The following is a 19,196-nucleotide window of genomic DNA, read 5'->3' as shown; positions in this document are numbered from 1 at the left end:
CGACAGGCATTAGCGCTGTGTCCGTACCGCCTGCACTTGAGACATTGTAGTGGTCGTGGAGCTAAGGGTTCAACCCTGTAGGTGCCTTTATCTCTGATGGGCGAGCCGTCCCTGAAAAATGTCGCTATGATTGTTTCTGTAGGGATCCTCTTATTGTCTACAAGTCTGGTACAGCGGTACACGGAAACTACACCTGCTGCAGAAAATATCTCAAGGATTTCTGGTGGAGTTAAGCTTATGTACACACCGCGGACTATGCCTTTGCAGCGAGCTAGATGAGGAGGGATGAAAGATCTCACCGGCTGCGTGGCAAAGTTAGTGCATTTGAGTAGATCCTGTACACTGCCCCAGATTCGGTGGCTCTCCTCTTTTTCGTCATTGTCTCCCGGATCTAGTTCCAAGCAGTGCTACCGCAAAAAGTATACACTGTACAACAGTGTACACGGAGGCGCTGATTTGAAACGTGTCTCCGACTAGCATACATTGATACGCGAAGGAAAAGTTTAAAAAATTTGTTTCGCCCGTTATGTGAAAAAGTGACGTGATTTCTGGCGAAATATATTATGCCTTAGTGTGTTTCCTGCACTGTTTGTCAGAGTGAACATGCGAAGATGGGAGCGAAGAATCTTCTTTAAAAAGAAAAAGTCCTGTGATTCACGTTCGTTTGTTGAAGTTGCGTCTCTGTGTCGTGAAATAGAAAGACTCGGCGTTTCTTCCTGCTCTTACATGCCCGGACTTTGCCACTGGTCTACTAAAACAACCATTTAGCTTCTTTCTGCAGCATTGGTTCGGCTTTAGCAAATTATTATTTCGTGTACACCCATTACGAGCCCTTAAGCTATCCCTAAAGAAAAACAAGACTACGTCAGCGTCATTCAGTAAAAATTGGAAGAAGCCGAGCCTTAGAAGAAGAAGACTAATGAAAACGAGGCAGACGCGTTCAATCATTTTCATCACATGTAAAAGAAGAAAACTGAACTTATGACCGCCTCTCCAACTGGGAAGGCGACGTGATAGAACGCCAAGGATGCACGAACGCTATCTCTATCCACTAGAATGATATTGAGCGTGCATTAGCCAATCACGGCAGCTTCTGGCGCGATCACGCTCTACAGGATCAGTTTCTCCACCGCCGTAGTATTATCAGAGTGGCTGAGATACTGTGCAAAGGCATTTAGTGGAAAAACCAACCACAAACAGGGACGTTGAGAATCGTGTGATGACACCACTATGCTGGGTACAGCATTTGCTTATTAACATGCATGAATGATTGAATTATTGGATGTGAACTTACACGGAAACAGTTGAAGCAACAAATTATCTGTCGAACAAATCCGTCAGCCCTTCCAATGGGGTGGAGGTGGAAGACCAGCGAAGCTGTACTTGGAATTGTGTTTCCAATTATGACGATTAAGATGTGATGGTGTAATTGGTTATTTGAACTATTAAAGAATGAGAAATATATATGATCCGGTGTTTTCCACTTATTTAGTGACCACAGGGACCATGGCCTTTTGGTCGCTACGCTACATCGCCATATGATGTACGGTAAAGGTTAGTACGTTATTCATAAACACGTCACCAACGCCGCGCACGTTCGGTGCGAACGCAGGCAAAACGCCGCCGCCATCGACAACAGTTCTGCGCGTTCTTTGTGTGACCGCACACAACCGCTGTCAAAACGCTGGCGTGAGTAAGCGAGCGAGCAGCAGCGAGCGAAGGTTCATGCAGTCTTCGTTTCAACGGAAACTGAGCGGTGAAAGCACAAGGCATACAAAGGTAGGAGCCGTGTTGCAGATCGCTTTCAAGATACGGTGCGCGCGACCGCCCTGCGCCGCGCAAAGTACAAGTCGCTCGCAGAGCAGAAGCCTCAACCCCTCCCTCCCGCGCTGCTTTCCTGCTGTCCTCATTTCGCGTGGGAGATTGAATCACCAGTTCCCCTTGCGCCCGGCGCAAGATATGTATTTGGCGCCGCTGCTAAATCTCGCCTCTCCTCCCTCCCGTCTCCCCATAGCTTTTCGCGCGAAAGAATTCGCGTTTGCTCTCCGCCGTGCGTTCGCTCCCCAGGAAAGCGCGCGTCCCTCGCGCGCTTTCACTCGCACATACAGCATACGGCCAATGAGATCTTTTTTTCTACATCCGGACCCAACCATCGAAGACTGAGCCATTAACAGCTTCGCTCTAAAAAGATGATCTAAAGCAAGCCCACCAGCACTTACAGGCCTAAAGAGACTACCTGGCCTCATAAATTCAAAAATGGAGGACCACACAGAAGTGCAGTGACTTCATATGCATGCTCTTTGCACGTCTCGTTTACCGCTCTGGCTTATCCGGTTAACTAGGCCATTGCATACCTAACAGAGTGCGTAAGACACCGCTCTGGCGATTCACGAAAACATTTTTCTACAAAAAACACACAGAAACCTTCTTGTAACACTTGGTTGCATAAAAAAACGCCATTACAGCGGAGCTGTTAAAAGGCTCGCTAGATTGGTCTCGTCGTCGTGCGCCGCATCGCCGAGCTGTGAGAGCCAGAGCTGGGAGAGAGTGAAGTTTGCGCTAGGGATCGTGCCCGTTACGCGCTCGTGCCACTGCTCCCGCGTTCGTCGTCTGCTTCCACAGCTGGCTGCGTTACCGCTAATCATTCCAGAGTAGAATTTCACTTCTCTTCTGTCGTCGTAATGCGGAAGCCGCATTTGCGGGGATATGAGCCATTCCTTAAGGGGGTATAAGCCATTCATGGGCAACTGACGAAGCGTCCAGCATGAGGGCTTTCGAAGCCAAGGCGAAGCATCCGCGAAGAGCCGTGGACCCCGAGTTGAGGGAGCGCGATGTTGAGACCAAACGACAGCGTCGTCTTGCACTCCAGGAACTCAACAACGTTGGTACGAGCCTCGGCAACACTAGCGCCAACTTCCAGGGTGTGACGGCAAGGTTTCAACGCGAGTTTCTCAACCGGAACGTTATGATAGACATGTTCTTTTGGGTGACGCCCAACGACGAGAGCCGCATTCACATTTGGGGGGGGGGGGGGGGGGCTATCGTCGTTGCGTGCCAATCTGCGTGCCATTCTGTATTTCATTGCGTCAGATGAAGATAACGTGACTACTTATGTCTTTGCTCATTAGATGGCACAGCTTAGTGAAGACATAGATAGATAGATAGATAGATAGATAGATAGATAGATAGATAGATAGATAGATAGATAGATAGATAGATAGATAGATAGATAGATAGATAGATAGATAGATAGATAGATAGATAGATAGATAGATAGATAGATAGATAGATAGATAGATAGATAGATAGATAGATAAGATAGATAGATAGATAGATAGATAGATAGATAGATAGATAGATAGATAGATAGATAGATTGTCAGCCCTCGGAAAGTTCGTGAAGTACCCTATGAAATCGAACTTCAAAAAATCACTTTAAAATCACTTTTAAAAAAGTGGCTGAAAGGTAAAATCCTGCACTACGAACCTCTTCGTCGTAAGTTGGAATTATCGCGGTACAATGAGAATATTTATTTGTTTGTAATTTTTTCGCCAATAATTTTTCCATTCCAGCGACGGAGAGTGGCGGACATCGCTAATCAAAACACTTAAGAGAGTGAGCTCATAGTGGCTATCGCGGCTATAAATGACACATGTCATCAAAAAATGCCGCAGCACTAAATAGACGCAGAGTATCGCTTAGAAGCCCGAAGCGGGCCCAATTTACTAATGCTTACGTACATGAAAAACTCAATTCACCTTCTAATCTATCCTGAACAATTCACATCTTATTCAGGAGAAAGCAAAGAACACCTCCATAATGACTAAAAATGGAGCAGCGGCCAAGGTGCCTCAGATAGTCTCCATTAAAACTAGCAACCCTATTTTTATGTCCACTGGTGGAATAAGGCATATGTCATCGATTTTACATTATTTGCAAACACCTCTCTCCAACTCAATGTTATGCCGACGGGATAATGTCCTAATCTCATACCACCAGCGAATGTTATACCGTCTTCGGCAGCTTTTACCTTGCCATAAATTTAAGATAAACATGGTGTGCCAACTATCCTGCACCAAGATTTAAAAATATGAAAATGCCACATAGCTGGACAGAACCAAGGTAATTCTGCGCCACTGGATACTCAAGGCACTTTGCGTGGCCCGGAAAAGCATTTTTATGTTGCACGTATTGAGCAACAGAACGCTGTATCGGGAGTTCTAAATGTTCGTCTACAATTTTCTGATTGACATTTTTCATCCAATTATAATATTTTAGAAGTTGAAAAATTAAGACTAATTATGTAATTAAGCAGAATGCAAAAAATAGTCTGAGTATCTCCAACCGACAGCAAACAACATTTTCTTGGTTCTGTTCAGCTAGGTGGCTTTGCATATTTTAAAATCTTGGTGCAGATTAGTTGGGACACCCTGTATACCACAACGCATACACCTCGTTTGTTAGTAATCAATGATGTTTATGATCACAACGGACATACCAAAAAATTTAGCCATTGTACCAGAGGTGTATTGACCCTTTTCGCGGAGCAGTTCGTTCGAGAGAAACGAGATGGCGCTTTCGGCGGCGCGCCGTACAGAGGTTATCTGATTGGTGGATAAAATTAAGGCAGGGGTGAAATTTCACCCACCACAAAGTACAAATTATGCTAATAGTCATGGCTAGGTGGCGTATGCCACCGCCCGATTTAAAGGGTTCAGCCTCATCCATCCATCCATCCATCCATCCGTACGTCGTATCAGCGACCGCGCACGCATACGAAACCATTACCGCTTCTACCATTCTTCTTGGCGATCAACTGTCGTAAATGCAACTGAGTTTTCGCTATCGCGTTGTGCTCAAATCATGCTGGTTTGATTCTTGAGGATTGAAGGCGCCTGCAGTAGTTCGCTGCAAAAATTGTGACTGGCGTAATAAGGAATATGGAATGAATCTGTGTCGCCAAGTTCGCGGACCGCTGGTGCAACTCTGCGAACGTGTTTCCGGCACTTCGAGATGTACGGCTTTCCTCGGGGATACAGAAATTTCCTCATCCGCCAGCACTGTATTGCTAACCATCAAAGAAAGGGCTTCTGCCCCTGTACGTCGGCAAGTGTGAGTACCGCTCGTTAAACAATCACAAAGGGAGTAGCGCCGCTTCCTGTAATAGTAGGTTTCGCACACAGTATCGACGCACCTCTATCCCAACTGTCGCGGACACATGCGCCCACTAATTCGTTAACGTGTCAATACGTGAATGGGTGCACACTTGAATATATGCTAACTATATATGCACAATATATGACGGTACTACATCGATAGCGCACAAATGGTTGAAGCTGAATGTTTCGTGGCGGTCCACAAGAGTAACCGAGTTATACTAGCGATAATACGTCATTGCTAGAATGTAATACAATCTACAGAACAGCTACATACACGCTTCAAGCCTTGTGCGCAGCAATAACAAATCCAACGGAACTGAGCACACCCGCAAGCGATTAGGCTGAAAATAATCAGATGGTGACCACACCGAGGAACTTTACGAGTCAGAAACATGACACGCCGCTGCTTCAAAATATTTGCCAAATAAAGAACGAAGAGCAAAACACGCTAATCCTGATTCAATTCATAGACGGAAAGTTTGGATAGTTTGGAAAACATACAACCTTTGTCCGTAAAGTTTCGAGACTGATTTATTTTCTTCTCTAGAAATGATTCTCTAAAACAAATGTTCGTGCGTATGTGTAGCGCCATCTTTTCGGGCCAACCTGAGTTATTTATGTTAATTGCTGTGGCAGCTGCTAGATGGCACTACATGTACAATAATATCTTGACACTAGATTCCTTTCGAGGAAAACGGCCCTAAACCGGATTCCAAGTTAATTAACCTCTGGGAACAACAGCAAACGCTACAAGCAGAATGGTTGAAGAACAAGCATAACCGTCAGCCTAAACTTCGTCTGGCGGGACTCGACCAAGAGATTCAGGACTACTCGACACTCCTTAGTTCATCGCAGTGGTATCAAATCTGTGATAGGATTAATGGACAGCTGGGTAGCAAAAACCCCTGGACATTGCTAAAACACCTACTCGATCCAGACCAATCAAAGGGCGCATCTCAAGAGAAAATGCTTAAGATCTTACACTCCTTTCCAGGTGGGGAAAAGCCAATGATGGACCTTCTCTGCTCCACTTACCTAAACACCAAAATGGATAGTGACTCTTATGAACCGTATAAAGGTGCTCCCAATGCCGATCTGGATCAAGATTTTACTGCAGCAGAGGTTCGTGCGGCCCTGGCCAGCCTACGCACCACATCGGCGGCAGGCAACGATAGAGTAACCAATAAAATGCTCCGGAATTTGGATGGAGTTTCTATTGACGCCATCACCAAACTGTTTAATAATTATTGGCACGATGGTTCCATTCCTCCTGAATGGAAAGACGCAAAAGTAATCTTTATACCCAAGCCCGGCAAACCTCTTAAATTAGAAAACCTTCGCCCTATTTCAATCACATCATGCCTGGGAAAAGCGATGGAACATGTGGTCTTGAGTCGACTTGTTGAGTTCACGGAGACGAAGCAGCTCTTCCCCGCGACCATGGTCGGATTCCGCCCCAACGTCTCAGCCCAGGATATTTTATGGCAACTGCAGAGAGATATTTTAGATCCAGGGATCCCTGGAGTAACCAGAACAATTTTGGGACTCGACATTAAAAAAGCCTTTGATAATGTGGCGCATCGAGCTATTCTCGAGGGTCTCTCAGCTCTAGGGGTTGGCGACAGAACCCACACCTATATAAAGGCTTTTCTGCGCGACCGAACCGCAACACTTCATTTTGGCACTGCCTGCAGCGACAAGATCACCCTAGGGACTTGCGGTACCCCTCAAGGGGCTGTCCTTTCTCCCTTTCTATTTAACGTTGCAATGTATCCACTTGCAAGAAAATTATCGGCAATCCCGCACATAAGACACGCTATCTATGCGGATGACGTGACCATATGGACGCGTACTGGATCTTCAGATGAGGTGGTGGAAGCGCTGCAGAGGGCTGCAGATGAAGTCCAACGACATGCTCGTAAGAACGGGCTCGAGTGCTCTCCGGCAAAGTCGGAACTTTTCTTAATGTGCAGGAAGCTCCCTAACTCCATAGACAAGTATAAAATTCTAATCGACGGCGCGCAGGTACCAATAGTACCAACCATTCGAGTACTCGGTTTGCACATCCAAGAAAAGGCCCAGAATTCAGTGACCTTAAGCAAGCTACGAACTACAGTCCAACAGCTCAGTAATATGCTCAGAAGGGTGACAAATCGGAATCAGGGAGTGAAAGAAAGTGAGGCATGCAGACTAGTCCAAGCCTTCTTCATTGGAAGGCTGGCCTACGCGTGCCCATATCTCTACCTCCGAAAATCTGACTTGAAAATACTCAATACCATGATCAGGACGGTCTACAAAACGGCATTGGGAATCCCTAAAGGCACAAGTAGCCTGCGTCTCCTAGACCTCGGAGTGCATAACACTATAGAAGAAATTATTGAAGCACATAAGGCTGCTCAATTGTGGCGCCTCTCATGTTCTGCTCAAGGACACAAAATTCTAGAAGCCATGAATCTCCGCCCCGTTGCCGGCATAACGGATAGAATTCGTATTCCCAACAGCATTAGGAATAAAATTATCATCCCCCCCCCTTCCCAAAACATGGGAGAAAACAATGTAGGCAGGAGGAAGGCTCGGGCCGAGGCACTCGGCCGCCGCCTTAGCAGCAAGCCAGCTATATACGTGGACGCTGCACAGGAGAGCGCTCACACGTTCACAATTGCAGCAGTCAACAACGAAGGCCAGACAGTGAGCTCACGTAAAATAAGCGCAGGCTCCATTCACGAAGCCGAGGAAGCCGCAATTGCGCTTGGTATAGCAGCATCGCGATACAGCTTCATAATATCGGACTTAATGTCAGCTATTAGAAGTTACATGCAAGGGTCGGTAGGCCCACGAGCCTCCGAAATACTGAGCGAACCGGCTGGCAAGGTTACGCTTATCTGGATGCCGGCCCACTCTGGGAATGGCGGGAACGAAATGGCCCACCGTGCTGCCCGAGAATTAATTAACCGGGCGGTGGAGGCATGTCCGGGACCGCTACCAGGTGGAACGACACCCAGTCACAGCTACAATGAAATTGTCACCGCGTACAGGGAGGACCGGCGGATATATCCACCACCGGATTCTTCCCTTAGTAGAAAGCAAGCCACGGATCTCCGCAGGGCGCAAACATCTACTGTTATGTCCCCCAAAATTCTATCTTATCTATCCAAAGGCGACTATAATTCAAAATGTAAATATTGCGACACAGATCCAGCTGATCAGAATCATATTCTATGGGGTTGTAGGAATAATCCTCCCCCAAGAAATCTGCTACGGCAAGCTCCCTCACAGGAGGCGTGGGACTCCCTACTAAAATCTACCAACGCTCAAACCCAAGCCGGGCTGGCGGACTGGGTGGCGAAGGTCGCGGCCAGCTGGACGCCACTCTAGCCCCCTCTGCCTGACCTCGGCTCCCCCCCCCTCCCCTTGTCTTCAATAAAGTTTATTTCCTCCTCCTCCTCCACTAGTCGTCTGCGCATTCTACTGTGGGTGAATGTGGAGAGATGGACGTCCACCTGGAACAGCGTGTAAACATAAAATTATGTGTGAAAGACAGCCACACAGACCTATGAGCTCCTTTGTGACGCTTACCGCAACGAGACATTATCACGGGCGCAAGTTTTCGAGCAGCACAAGAGGTTCGTTTCGGGGAGAACGTCGGTGGAAGACTACACAAGGCAGGGGCGCCCTGCAACCTTAGGGAATGAAAAAACGTGGCTCGGATCAGGGAGATCGTACAGCAAGACCGCACCATTACAGTCCGCATGCTATCGGATGCTCTCGACATTAGTAAGACCAAACATTAGTAAGACCGCCAAATTCTGCGTGAGAACTTGGGGAAACGAAAGCTGAATGCCAGACTTATGCCGCACTCCCTCACACAGGACCTGAAGGACACGCGGGCATCAGTGAGCGCAGATTTTTACTACAAGGGAGAGAAGGATAGTGCATTCGTCGACAGCATCTGTGCTGAAGACGAAACATGGTGTTTTTAATACGATTCTCAAACAAAGAGGCAGAGCGCTGAATGGTGGTCCACAAGCTCTCCGGCGTCGCGAAAGGCGCGGCGATGGAAGACAAAAACAAAGACGTTGCTGATAGTTTTTTTTTTTCGATGCCAGAGGTGTCATACACCACGAGTTCGTCCCACAAGGGCAGGCTGTGAATCAGAAGTTTTATATCCGCGTGCCCCAACACATGCGTGATGCACTGCGACGCCGTCACCCTAACTTATGGGCATCTGACACAATGGAGCCTTCTCCACAATAACGCAAGGCCGCATACTGCTCTGAGCGTGACAAAATTTCTCGCCAAGCACTGCATTACTGTACTTCCCTATCCGCCATACTCGCCTGACCTCTCCCCATGCGATTTTTTCCTGTTTCCTCATGTGAAGAGAGCCCTAAAAGGTCGCTGGATGGGGAGCGTGGAGGCCAGTGAAAACGCCACGACAAAGGGGCTTACAGCCCTGCCAAAAGAAGCGTTTGTCAACTGTTTCCAAGACCTCAAGAAGCGTTAGAAGCTCTGTATAGACTGCAAGGGAGACTATTTCGAAGGGGTGCTGCAGAAATGATTTAAATGTTAAACGCATGTTTTAATGGACTCAGTTTTGTAACTTTACGGACAAAGGTTGTATTTAGCCCACGCGTCCAAACAGCGCTGCTCGCGCTGTTTGCACGTACCTTAATTAGCTCCGAAAGCGCTTTTGCGTGTTCTCTGAAGCTGTGACGAAACCTTCGTGTCGTCCACCCAGTCACCGTCTAGCATATGTCCCGAAACAAAGGTTTGCTAAGCCGCACCGGCGCCACACGCATCCATTGTAAACACAGAGGCAACGCAGGCAGTTGAGGCAAACAATGGACGCGTCACCACGTAATCAAACATGGCAGCGCCCACGGCATCGCCACGAAAAGTGTCAATGGAGTGGCACTGGTACAAATTCCCAATTGCACTCTTACATTACTGAAAATAGGACGTACGTTTTATTGCAGAGTAGAAAGGCATTATATTACACAGTCATTCTATGTTGTAAAATTCTTGTACCACAATTAGCAGTAATGGTAAAGCTGTAAAGTTTTGTGTCTCACCATTTCTTCTCATAGAGCACCCTCTGATAAGACCCGGCATCGACTTCATCATCGACGGAATCGTGCACAGCTTGTGTCAACGCCATCACCTTCAAGTACAAGCAGACCCGAGAGCACAAGGAGGCTTCAAGCGGAAAAGCATTCCCTAGTGGGAGACTGGCCGGCGCTCCCGAGCACCCGGCCTTCCAAGGAGGCTGCAGGCTGGATTCCTTCATCCAAGCCTACATCACTTGATGATGTGCCAACAGGAGACCACCGAATTATTCCTATACAGCGGTTAGCAGTCATTTCGTAAGGTCAGAGAAACATCGATTATTAGGTCGAAAGCCAGAGGGCCAACGTCTCAAACCTTTGATTTTTGCCAATTTGTGCATGTTACCCGTTTCCAATCATCGTTATCTGCGAACAAAAATTATGACAGTCCTCCAAGATCAACTCCTGGCCGTCCGGAGAGCTCACGACATCGGGAAAGCCTTTGGCCTACCGGTGCCTACGTGGGCGGAGCCACCGACTGAGCCTGGAGGCTTTTGCCCTCGGGCCCTAGTTTCTCTGGACCAAAATAAAGTTCTTGCCATGCCATGCCAGTCAATCACACTGCCTGTGTACGAGTCAAATATGTCCTCCAGCAAAAGTGAAAGTGGCAAGGTGGTCGCCTTTATTCGCCGTGAGTTTACTTACGTCGTCCAGGCTGTGCAATCTTATGACGACAATCAGTATGTCTGCTTGACTGTTAAAAATAGAAAGCTCACCTTTACACAAGTGGGTGCGTACCTACCTATAGTTGGGACACCCTGTATAGGACAACGTATACATGACGTTTGTTAGTAATAAATGATGTTTATGATCAGAACGGGCATACCACGTATTCAGCCTTTGTAGCAGAGTTGTATAGAGTGGCTCTGGTACAAATTCCCCTTTAACACTCTTAGATTACTGAGAATAGGACGTATGTTTTATTTCCCGAGTAGAAAAGCTTGAAATTACACAGGCATTCCATGCAGTAAAATTGTTCTAGCACAATTGGCAGTAATAGTTTAGCTGTAAAGATTTGTCTCGAACCATTTGTCCTCATAGAGCCTATGCAATCTTATGACGACAATCAGTATGTCTTGACTGTTAAAACTAGAAAGCACGACTTTACACAAGTGGGTACCTATCTCCGTTAAGTCTGACATCAGAAGACTAGAAGACATACTAGCATATCCTTGTCCGCCGATTATCACAGGAGTCCGCAACGCCCACCACACCATTTGGGGAAGCTCAAGGGTCAATGCAGCGGGAGGCCGACTTGCTTTATTCGTCTCCAATCGTGACTTCGCCCTGCTGAATGACGCCAATCCTATGTTTCTGCGGGGCACAGCGTCTGGACTTGACCTTGACTCCACCCAGTCACCGTCTAGGATATGTCCCGAAACAGAGGTTTGCTAAGCTGCACCGGCGCCACACGCATCCATTGTAAACACAGAGGCAACGCAGGCAGTTGAGGCAAGCTATCGACGCGTCACCACGTAATCAAACATGGCAGCACCCACGGGATCACCACGAAAAGTGTCAATGGGGTGGCACTGGTACAAATTCCCAATTACACTCTTAAATTACTGAAAATAGGATGTACGTTTTATTGCAGAGTAGGAAGGCATTATATTACACAGTCATTCTATGTTGTAAAATTCTTGTACTACAATTAGCAGTAATGGTATAGCTGTAAAGTTTTGTGTCTCACCATTTCTTCTCATAGAGCACCCTCTGATAAGGCCCGGCGTCGACTTCATCATCGACGGAATCGTGCACAGTTTGTGTCAACGCCATCACCTTCAAGTACAAGCCTTGATCAGGCTGTTGTGCCACGTGTGAAAAGTGGTGGTTGGGCATCTAGACACATGGGAGTGGTCTCATCCCCACTTACCTAAATATCAAAGGGATCTCTAACATTCACCCTGAAGATATTATAGCTTTCAGAATTCGAGTAAATGTGTTTTCCCCCACACGGGGGCTTTGGAATATAAACCGCTCCAAGATGTCCGAGTAAGGCTTGTGAAATTCAAAGTCGGCTACTGTTCAAACCACCATTTAAACCAAAAACTTCCTGCTACACCCCATATTTTCATTCAAAGTCAGCTACTCATAAAACCACCATTCAAACCAAAAACTTCCTGCTATACCTCATATTTTCATTTCGGATTTGGGGCGCAAAATACATTGCCAGGGTCCCTGACATTGCGTTGGGCAATGTTTCGAATTGCCGGTTTCGCTGTCTCGTTCTTTACAGGCCAGTAAATCCCACTGGTCTAAATCCCGAATTGTCCTTTTCTAAAATAGTGGGGATTATAATTACTAGCACACGCACCCATTGGGCACTCATACTTTCATGCCGAATGTTGGAGGTCACGTGATCAAACGCGCGCTAAGGCAGCGAGGCGTGCGGAGTTGTTGGCTTCCCCTGGCACCCAAAGCATATGGCGTGCGAACCAAGATAGGGTCTTATGAGACACGCCGTAGTGGGGGACTCTGGATCAGTTTTAACCACCTGGAAATATGGAACGTGCCCCCAATGCACGCGACAAAGGCGTTTTTGCATTTCGCCCCCATCGAAATGCGGCCGCCGCGTCCGCGATATGATCCCGCGCCTTTCTGCTTAGTAGCGCAACACCATAGCCGCTTAGCCACCACGGCGGGTCCCGGTGCCTTTTCGAGCTACGTTTTCCGGTGCATGCAGCTGAATGACATGGCGTGGTCGCTGGCCACGGATGATTTGCCTTTCTTCGTCCGAGACAATACAAGGTGAACCTGTCAAACCCGTCAAAAAGAAAATTACGTGAATGCGCTTTATTGAAACTGATTGTTCAAGTGTTCTAAAAAAGAAACAAAGAAAAATAAGTCATTTTCATTGGGTATCATAACAGGGCGACTATATTTCTGTGTGTGAAACGAAATGCCTTGCTTGTATGTTTGCTCTTCAGTACTGATGGAGTCGATGAAACCAATTGTAGGTTTATGTAGGCGACATAAGTGTGCAGACGCAAGTATGTCAACACAATTAGGCTTGACAACAGTGTTGAAGCTTAATTGCTAGTGGCGGCCTCTTCGCGAGCGCCGTCGCCCACGGCTGTGACGGCCAGCGGATTAAGCCCCTATACCGGCTACCTGTAATCGGCGGTTGTCAGCTGGGCCAACAGCGTGGTCTGGTATTGGTTCGTGTGCTACGCAGGAGCGTTAAAACAAACATCTGTGATCGTTGCTAAACTCTGCTTTGTGTTACATGAACCATATAAGAGTGGCAAACTTCTCACTGTTGACTCCGCTGACAGCGACCGATCGGTGGGATCTGGAAAGGCCTTAAGTCGCCGGGCGCCGTAGCCGCATCCGCGGCCGATGGCGCCTACAAAGAAGCTGCCGCGAGCAATTAAGCTTCCATTTAAGGGGCGAAGCACCTTAGAGCGTGGGTCTGTCCTTCCTCCGTATGTAGCCACCTGTAGTTTTATGAAGTGTTCACTAGATGGAGTAAGTCCGTAGCTCTGGTTGGCATGGAGACCGCCATGTATATATGTATACGCATATATACATATATATGTATATGTATAGTATAACCGGAAGCCGGCTTCCGCTTCCGTTTCCACTTCCGGTTCCGGCTTCCGGAGAACGCTTCCGGCGTTTTTCTCTCTCGTCCGTAGCTAGGTACGCTGCGGTGCACAAGGGCGTTCGTTCCCGACGCGCGTTCTCTTTCTCTCGTTCCCGACGCGCGCTCTCTTTCTTTCTCGTCCGTAGCTAGGGGCGCTGCGGTGCACAAGGGCGTTCGTTCCCGACGCGCGTTCTCTTTCTCGTCCGTAGCTAGGGGCGCTGCATTGCACAAGGGCGTTCGTTCCCGACGCGCGCTCTCTTTATCTCTCGTCCGTAGCTGTGGATTACCAGAATGATCCCCCGGTGCTTCGCCCACTCATCATCATTCACTTCGTGGATATGCTGTGATTTTTTTGGTTAACCCTTTGTCTAATGTCCTTGAGCTCATCGAATGTGTGTGACACGCCAACAACAGTAGAAACTGAGTCTTTAAGACTGCTTAGTTCCTTAACACAATAGCTTTGCTCCATCTTCGTTGCAGGCATGCTGTGACGTTCATCTTAGTCTACAATGTCACTGCACACTTGAGGGTCGCATGATTACCTCGGCTCCGCAGAACTTACGACTGGAAGAATGGGACCACTTATCACCAGTCGCCTATACGGAGAACTAGTGGGATATTAAAAAAAAACTTTAGATCAGGTCATTGTCTCCGTGCTTTAGTTATTGTGAGAACTCGCTTTGTTGCCTATATGCTCGGTCATTACAGAAGACAATTCTGTTTTACTGACACCAATTAAACTTGCTACAAAACAAAATAAAAGGTGAGATATAAAAATGCGAATAAATCTCCAACACTATCCGAAACAGAGCCTGGGAGCATTTGTTATACGGCAAGCACGATGAAAATACCTGCATATTGATCACATACTTATATTTATTTACCAGACACACCCGGGTTCGTGGTCGAGGCTTGCCTCGTTGTGCATAGAGCTCTATTGCTCAAATTAAGGGTTGGCTGTGTCCTGAGGTCTTAACGTTTATACCGGTAAGGGCGTGCAGACAGTCCGTTGTGTGCTTCTTGCGGTTCCTGCGAGACACTTGAGCCCTTTGTATTAGAGTATCCTGCCAACGTCGCTACTATGGGACTATAAGTCTACTTGGCCTACAGTTACCACCCTCGATCATTGCCTGTATCCGATTGGCTGTGCTTCTCGACGCGACCAGGCTCATCGCAGCATGCTTACTTTTCTACAAGAAACTAGCTTGGCTTCTTAATAAAACTGTTGTTGGGCTAGTTGGTTGTATGTAGCTTGGTTTCCTGATTGTGAGTGACTTTGCAAGGGCTGAAATATTCTAAAACGAAGCTTTACATGGCTAGGCGAAATCGTATACGGCTAGGCGAAATCGCCTGTGTATAGAAAATTATCATCATCATCATTGGCTCGAGCGACGTCTTTTTCCGCAGCTGGCTCGTTGGCTCGTGCTCGTGCTGGGCATGCGCTTGTGCCACTGATCCCGCGTTCGTCGTCGTTGTCTGCTTCCACAGCTGACTGCGTTGCCACTAATCACTCCAGCTTATAATTTCACTACTCCTCTGTCGTCGTAATGGGGAACGCGCGTTCAAGGGGGTATGAGCCATTGCTTAAGGGGGTATGAGCCATTCATGAGCAACTGACGACGTGTCCTAACGCGTTTGAGTGACGCCGCCGCGAACGCGCTCGGGAAAGGGCTCGTCGTCGACGTGCCGATTCATTGTCTTACCGTAACGGACATACTTAATTTTGAAGCAGTTTAATTTCGAAGAATCGCAAGCGGCAACGGCGGGCGAATGCTACTAACCACGCCGCCGAGCAAACTCGAGACATCGAACGCAAGCAACAACGGCGGACTGCGGCGTCACTGTCGGACAGCCGTCAGTGACGTCGTTCTCTCCGTGGCAGCCGAACGTATGTGTAACCTCATAATTGTGAAATATTTTAATGAACCCTTGGGATTAAACCAGTGATAAACACCGGGGCCCCACGTTTCAGCTTCGTTGGTTAACCATTTTCACAGAGTGGAAGGGCCGAGAAATCTTTTTTCTCTTTCTCTCTGACATAGCTGCACTTGACACGATAAGGTACTACTACAAGCTTCCATCCTACCACGCCGTCTGTTTCTTCTCCGGATGCATAACCTTCACCTTCGGTGAACAGTACGGCAAGGTCAAGATCTCCAAGGCTAGTCAACCAGCCTTTCTTTATATTCGCTTTCCGCAATCTCTAGGGCGAAGTTTTTTTGTTTTTTCACTGACACATTGTTTCACACGTGAAAAGGCAACAAAGCTTTCGGCGAATCAGAAATGATATGCCTTAAAGCGAGAATATAGAGAAATATTACGTTCATGTGGATTGGTAAGCTGTACCTTTGGAATAGCAAAAATGTCGCTCTTACCGAGAAGGAATGCTTGGTAGGCCGCAAACAAAATACTACTGAGGTCAATCACTTTGTATGTTTATTGCGATTCTGCATGTGACACTAAGTGAAAGTGAATTGCACCGCTCCTAGATGGTGCAAAATTTAGTTCAGCGCATATATTACACCAAAGCTTTATTTGGCTAGCCGATTCATCAGTCTGTCGCCTGTACGCAGAAACTATAATCATCAGCAGCAATGGCTCGAGCGTCGTCTTCCACAGCTGGCTCGTTGGGGGCCCTCGGCGCAACCGCGCGAACGCGCTCGTGCCACTGCCTTCCTTTTCTATCACCTCCTTAGTAAAGAGTAGGCATGCGTTCTTGGTGGCAGTTGTCAGCCTTCTCCTTCTCTATTTTTCTATCTGTGCATTGTATGTATGTTTTCATATCGAATAATAATAATAAGAAGAAGAATAAGAATATTAACAATATTATCATAGCGCTTAATTAAAAAAAACTGAGGCATGTTATCATTACAATATAAGAAAATAAGACACTTGGTATTCCGCTTGTATTTATATTTCTCATTTGACTCGCACAGTAACGTAGGCGCGATTTTGAAATAAAGCAGCGAAAGCGCTCTCTTCTTTTCCTTCTAATTCGCCAGTTCTGATGTTCTGACGTAAATGGCAAATTCTTCCCGGTTGTCCGCGCGTATGTAATAAATCACCATCAGCAACGCACAACGACAAAACGTCGAACACGTGCAGCCACGGCACCTACGCTAAAGTTTTGGTGTTGACATGTTCATGGGAGAGTCAAATGCACTTGCCGAATAGGTCTGGCGAAGAGATGGTTTCACGGATTGTACACTACCCCTTACACGGCAATCAGAGAAAGTAGAAAAAAAAAAGACAAACGAGGATTTGCCCTTAGTGGTCCAATCCTTCAGATTCTTCCTGTATCAGCTTACATAACCGCGGCTAGGTTAAGGAGATGGGCAGTCATGCAAGACTCCTGGAATGACACCTCCTATTTCCTTGGAACAGAAAATTCTGTCATAATAGAAAACTTGAAGTCCTTTTACCAAATTCAGATGTCGCATTTCTACATTAAACTTTTATCTTCATCGATCTGGTCTGGCGCCCTCCTCCTTGTGCTCATACTGTGATGAAGACGAAACAATAGAACACTTCTGCCTGTCATGCCGCCGTTTTTCCTCATTAAGAAAACATGCTTTAGAAGAAATAGTTAACAGTGCTGGATTAAATATTACCATACCCAATATTCTATCTTTTGGTGCCTCTTCTCTCGGACATTGTCGTAGGGATGTTGGTGCAGCTGTTGTGGGGTACATAATTGAATCAGGACGATTTCCTTGCTAAATTTTAAAATTTTACATGAATAAATTCCTTTCGTCATTCGAAAATTTTAAAAGTGATCCTTATTAGTCTCCGATAATTGTTTTCCTTCAATCACCCGATTCTTGGCCAATCCCCCATAGTGGGTACGAGCCACTTTTGAAGGCAAGCAAGCAAGCAAGCTAGCACTCGTATTGTTCTATTGCTGGGAATTCGGTTACTTAAATGTAAACGAAAAAAATGCAGGCTAATCTAGTGAATGTTAAACAGCGTTCAAAAAATAAGAGGACAAAAAAAGGTAGCCGTTACATGAGCTGTCACGTCTACCACATACCTCGTATTTTTAACGATGTTTTACATTGAGAATGCAACTTTACCAACCCGCCCAATGTGCCGCACGTGCAGGTTTCTCGTCACTCAAGCATATAACAGCTCACTCAATAAGACCGCTGCCCAAAGTTTGGGACAAGCGCGATGACGAAGAAAGGAAGGCAAATGGGTTTGATGGCTTTATTTCAGCTCACACCTCGATGCCCGCGTAGTTTCCTCAGTTGACGGCATTTCAGAGCTTCGTCCACGACGCGTCACGGGTCCGTGTCAACCGAAGAGTGCATGCCCATGCTCTCAATCTTCCTCGGCTAGTCATGGGGTTCAACACTCTCACCAGAGCCCTGAGAAGTGGAAGAAGACTCTGGCGTGAACACGTCTGGTGGCCCAGTGGGTGCGGTGGCGTCTTGGATGGCAATTCCTTGAAAAGAACCCGTGGTTGCTGAACCCGAGCTTGCATCTGGAGCCAAGCCGACCTCGTCGAACACTGGGGCGGACATTGTGGAATGGCTTCCCACCGTGCGGGCCTTCTGGCGCGTACGGATCAGTCTTTCTAAGAGCAGCGCGTTCTCGCGTCTCAGGGCGCTGTTCCTGGCTGCTAGGTCACCCACCTCCTGCTGGAGCACGCTCATGGCGTGCTTGACGTCGTCGATCAGGTATGAAGCTTGGTCCAATGTGCGCTCAATCCGCGAGCAGTTAAGGGGCCTTCTGGAGGAGAAAGCCAGCCTCACGGCAGTCAGCTTCTGTTGCATGACGATCCAGTTGATTCTGAGCACCGGCAGCAGAGCCAGCGCATACCGTGCCCTGGGAGTCATCTGCTGCGTTCCCCGGTTGATGGAATTCTGACCTGTGCTGGCATCCATTGCGCCGCTCGTCGCTGGAATACAGGCGAAACGGCAGCGTACGAATGGTCGTCCACCAGAAGAACACCGAGTGCTAGGCGCAGCCACACGCTGCACGAGATTCGCTGGCTATCCTCTTTTTCGTCATTGTCTCCGCGCTCTATAGTTCGAAGGAGTGCTGGCGTAAAAAGTATGTGCTTATTCGAAACGTTCTTACACTAGCATAGATAGGTACGCAAAAGAAACGTTTTAAAAATTAAGCTTTTACCTGTAACACGTAGCAGTGACGCGATAGCTGGCGAAATATTGTGTGCAGTAATCCTTAAAGTGTTTCACGCGGTGTTTGACAGAGTGAACATTTGCCGGTGCGAGCGAGCAGTCGAAAAAAATACTGGAATCGCTAGATTAGTATACGAGCGAGCAGTAAGACTAACCGAAGGTTGAATTTTAAAAGCGGTTACAATCAAGGAGAGAATAAATG

General features: G+C 47.2%; 1 protein-coding gene across 1 annotated transcript in view; it reads right to left on the bottom strand.

Moving 5' to 3' along the window:
- Positions 1-18,867, bottom strand: part of LOC125942168 (uncharacterized) — a 120,397-nt gene extending 101,530 nt beyond the window's left edge. Inside the window, exon 1 of the mRNA XM_049660330.1 lies at positions 18,721-18,867. Coding sequence (XP_049516287.1) covers positions 18,721-18,736 — 16 coding nt within the window. The 5' untranslated portion in view covers positions 18,737-18,867. The remainder of the gene's footprint in view (positions 1-18,720) is intronic.
- Between the last annotated feature and the right edge of the window lie 329 nt (positions 18,868-19,196).

The sequence above is a fragment of the Dermacentor silvarum genome, chromosome 1 (assembly GCF_013339745.2).
Source record: "Dermacentor silvarum isolate Dsil-2018 chromosome 1, BIME_Dsil_1.4, whole genome shotgun sequence".
NCBI classification, from domain to species: Eukaryota; Metazoa; Arthropoda; class Arachnida; order Ixodida; family Ixodidae; genus Dermacentor; species Dermacentor silvarum.
The sequence above is the reverse complement of the archived record's forward strand: the minus strand, read 5'-3'. Positions and strand labels throughout refer to the sequence as shown.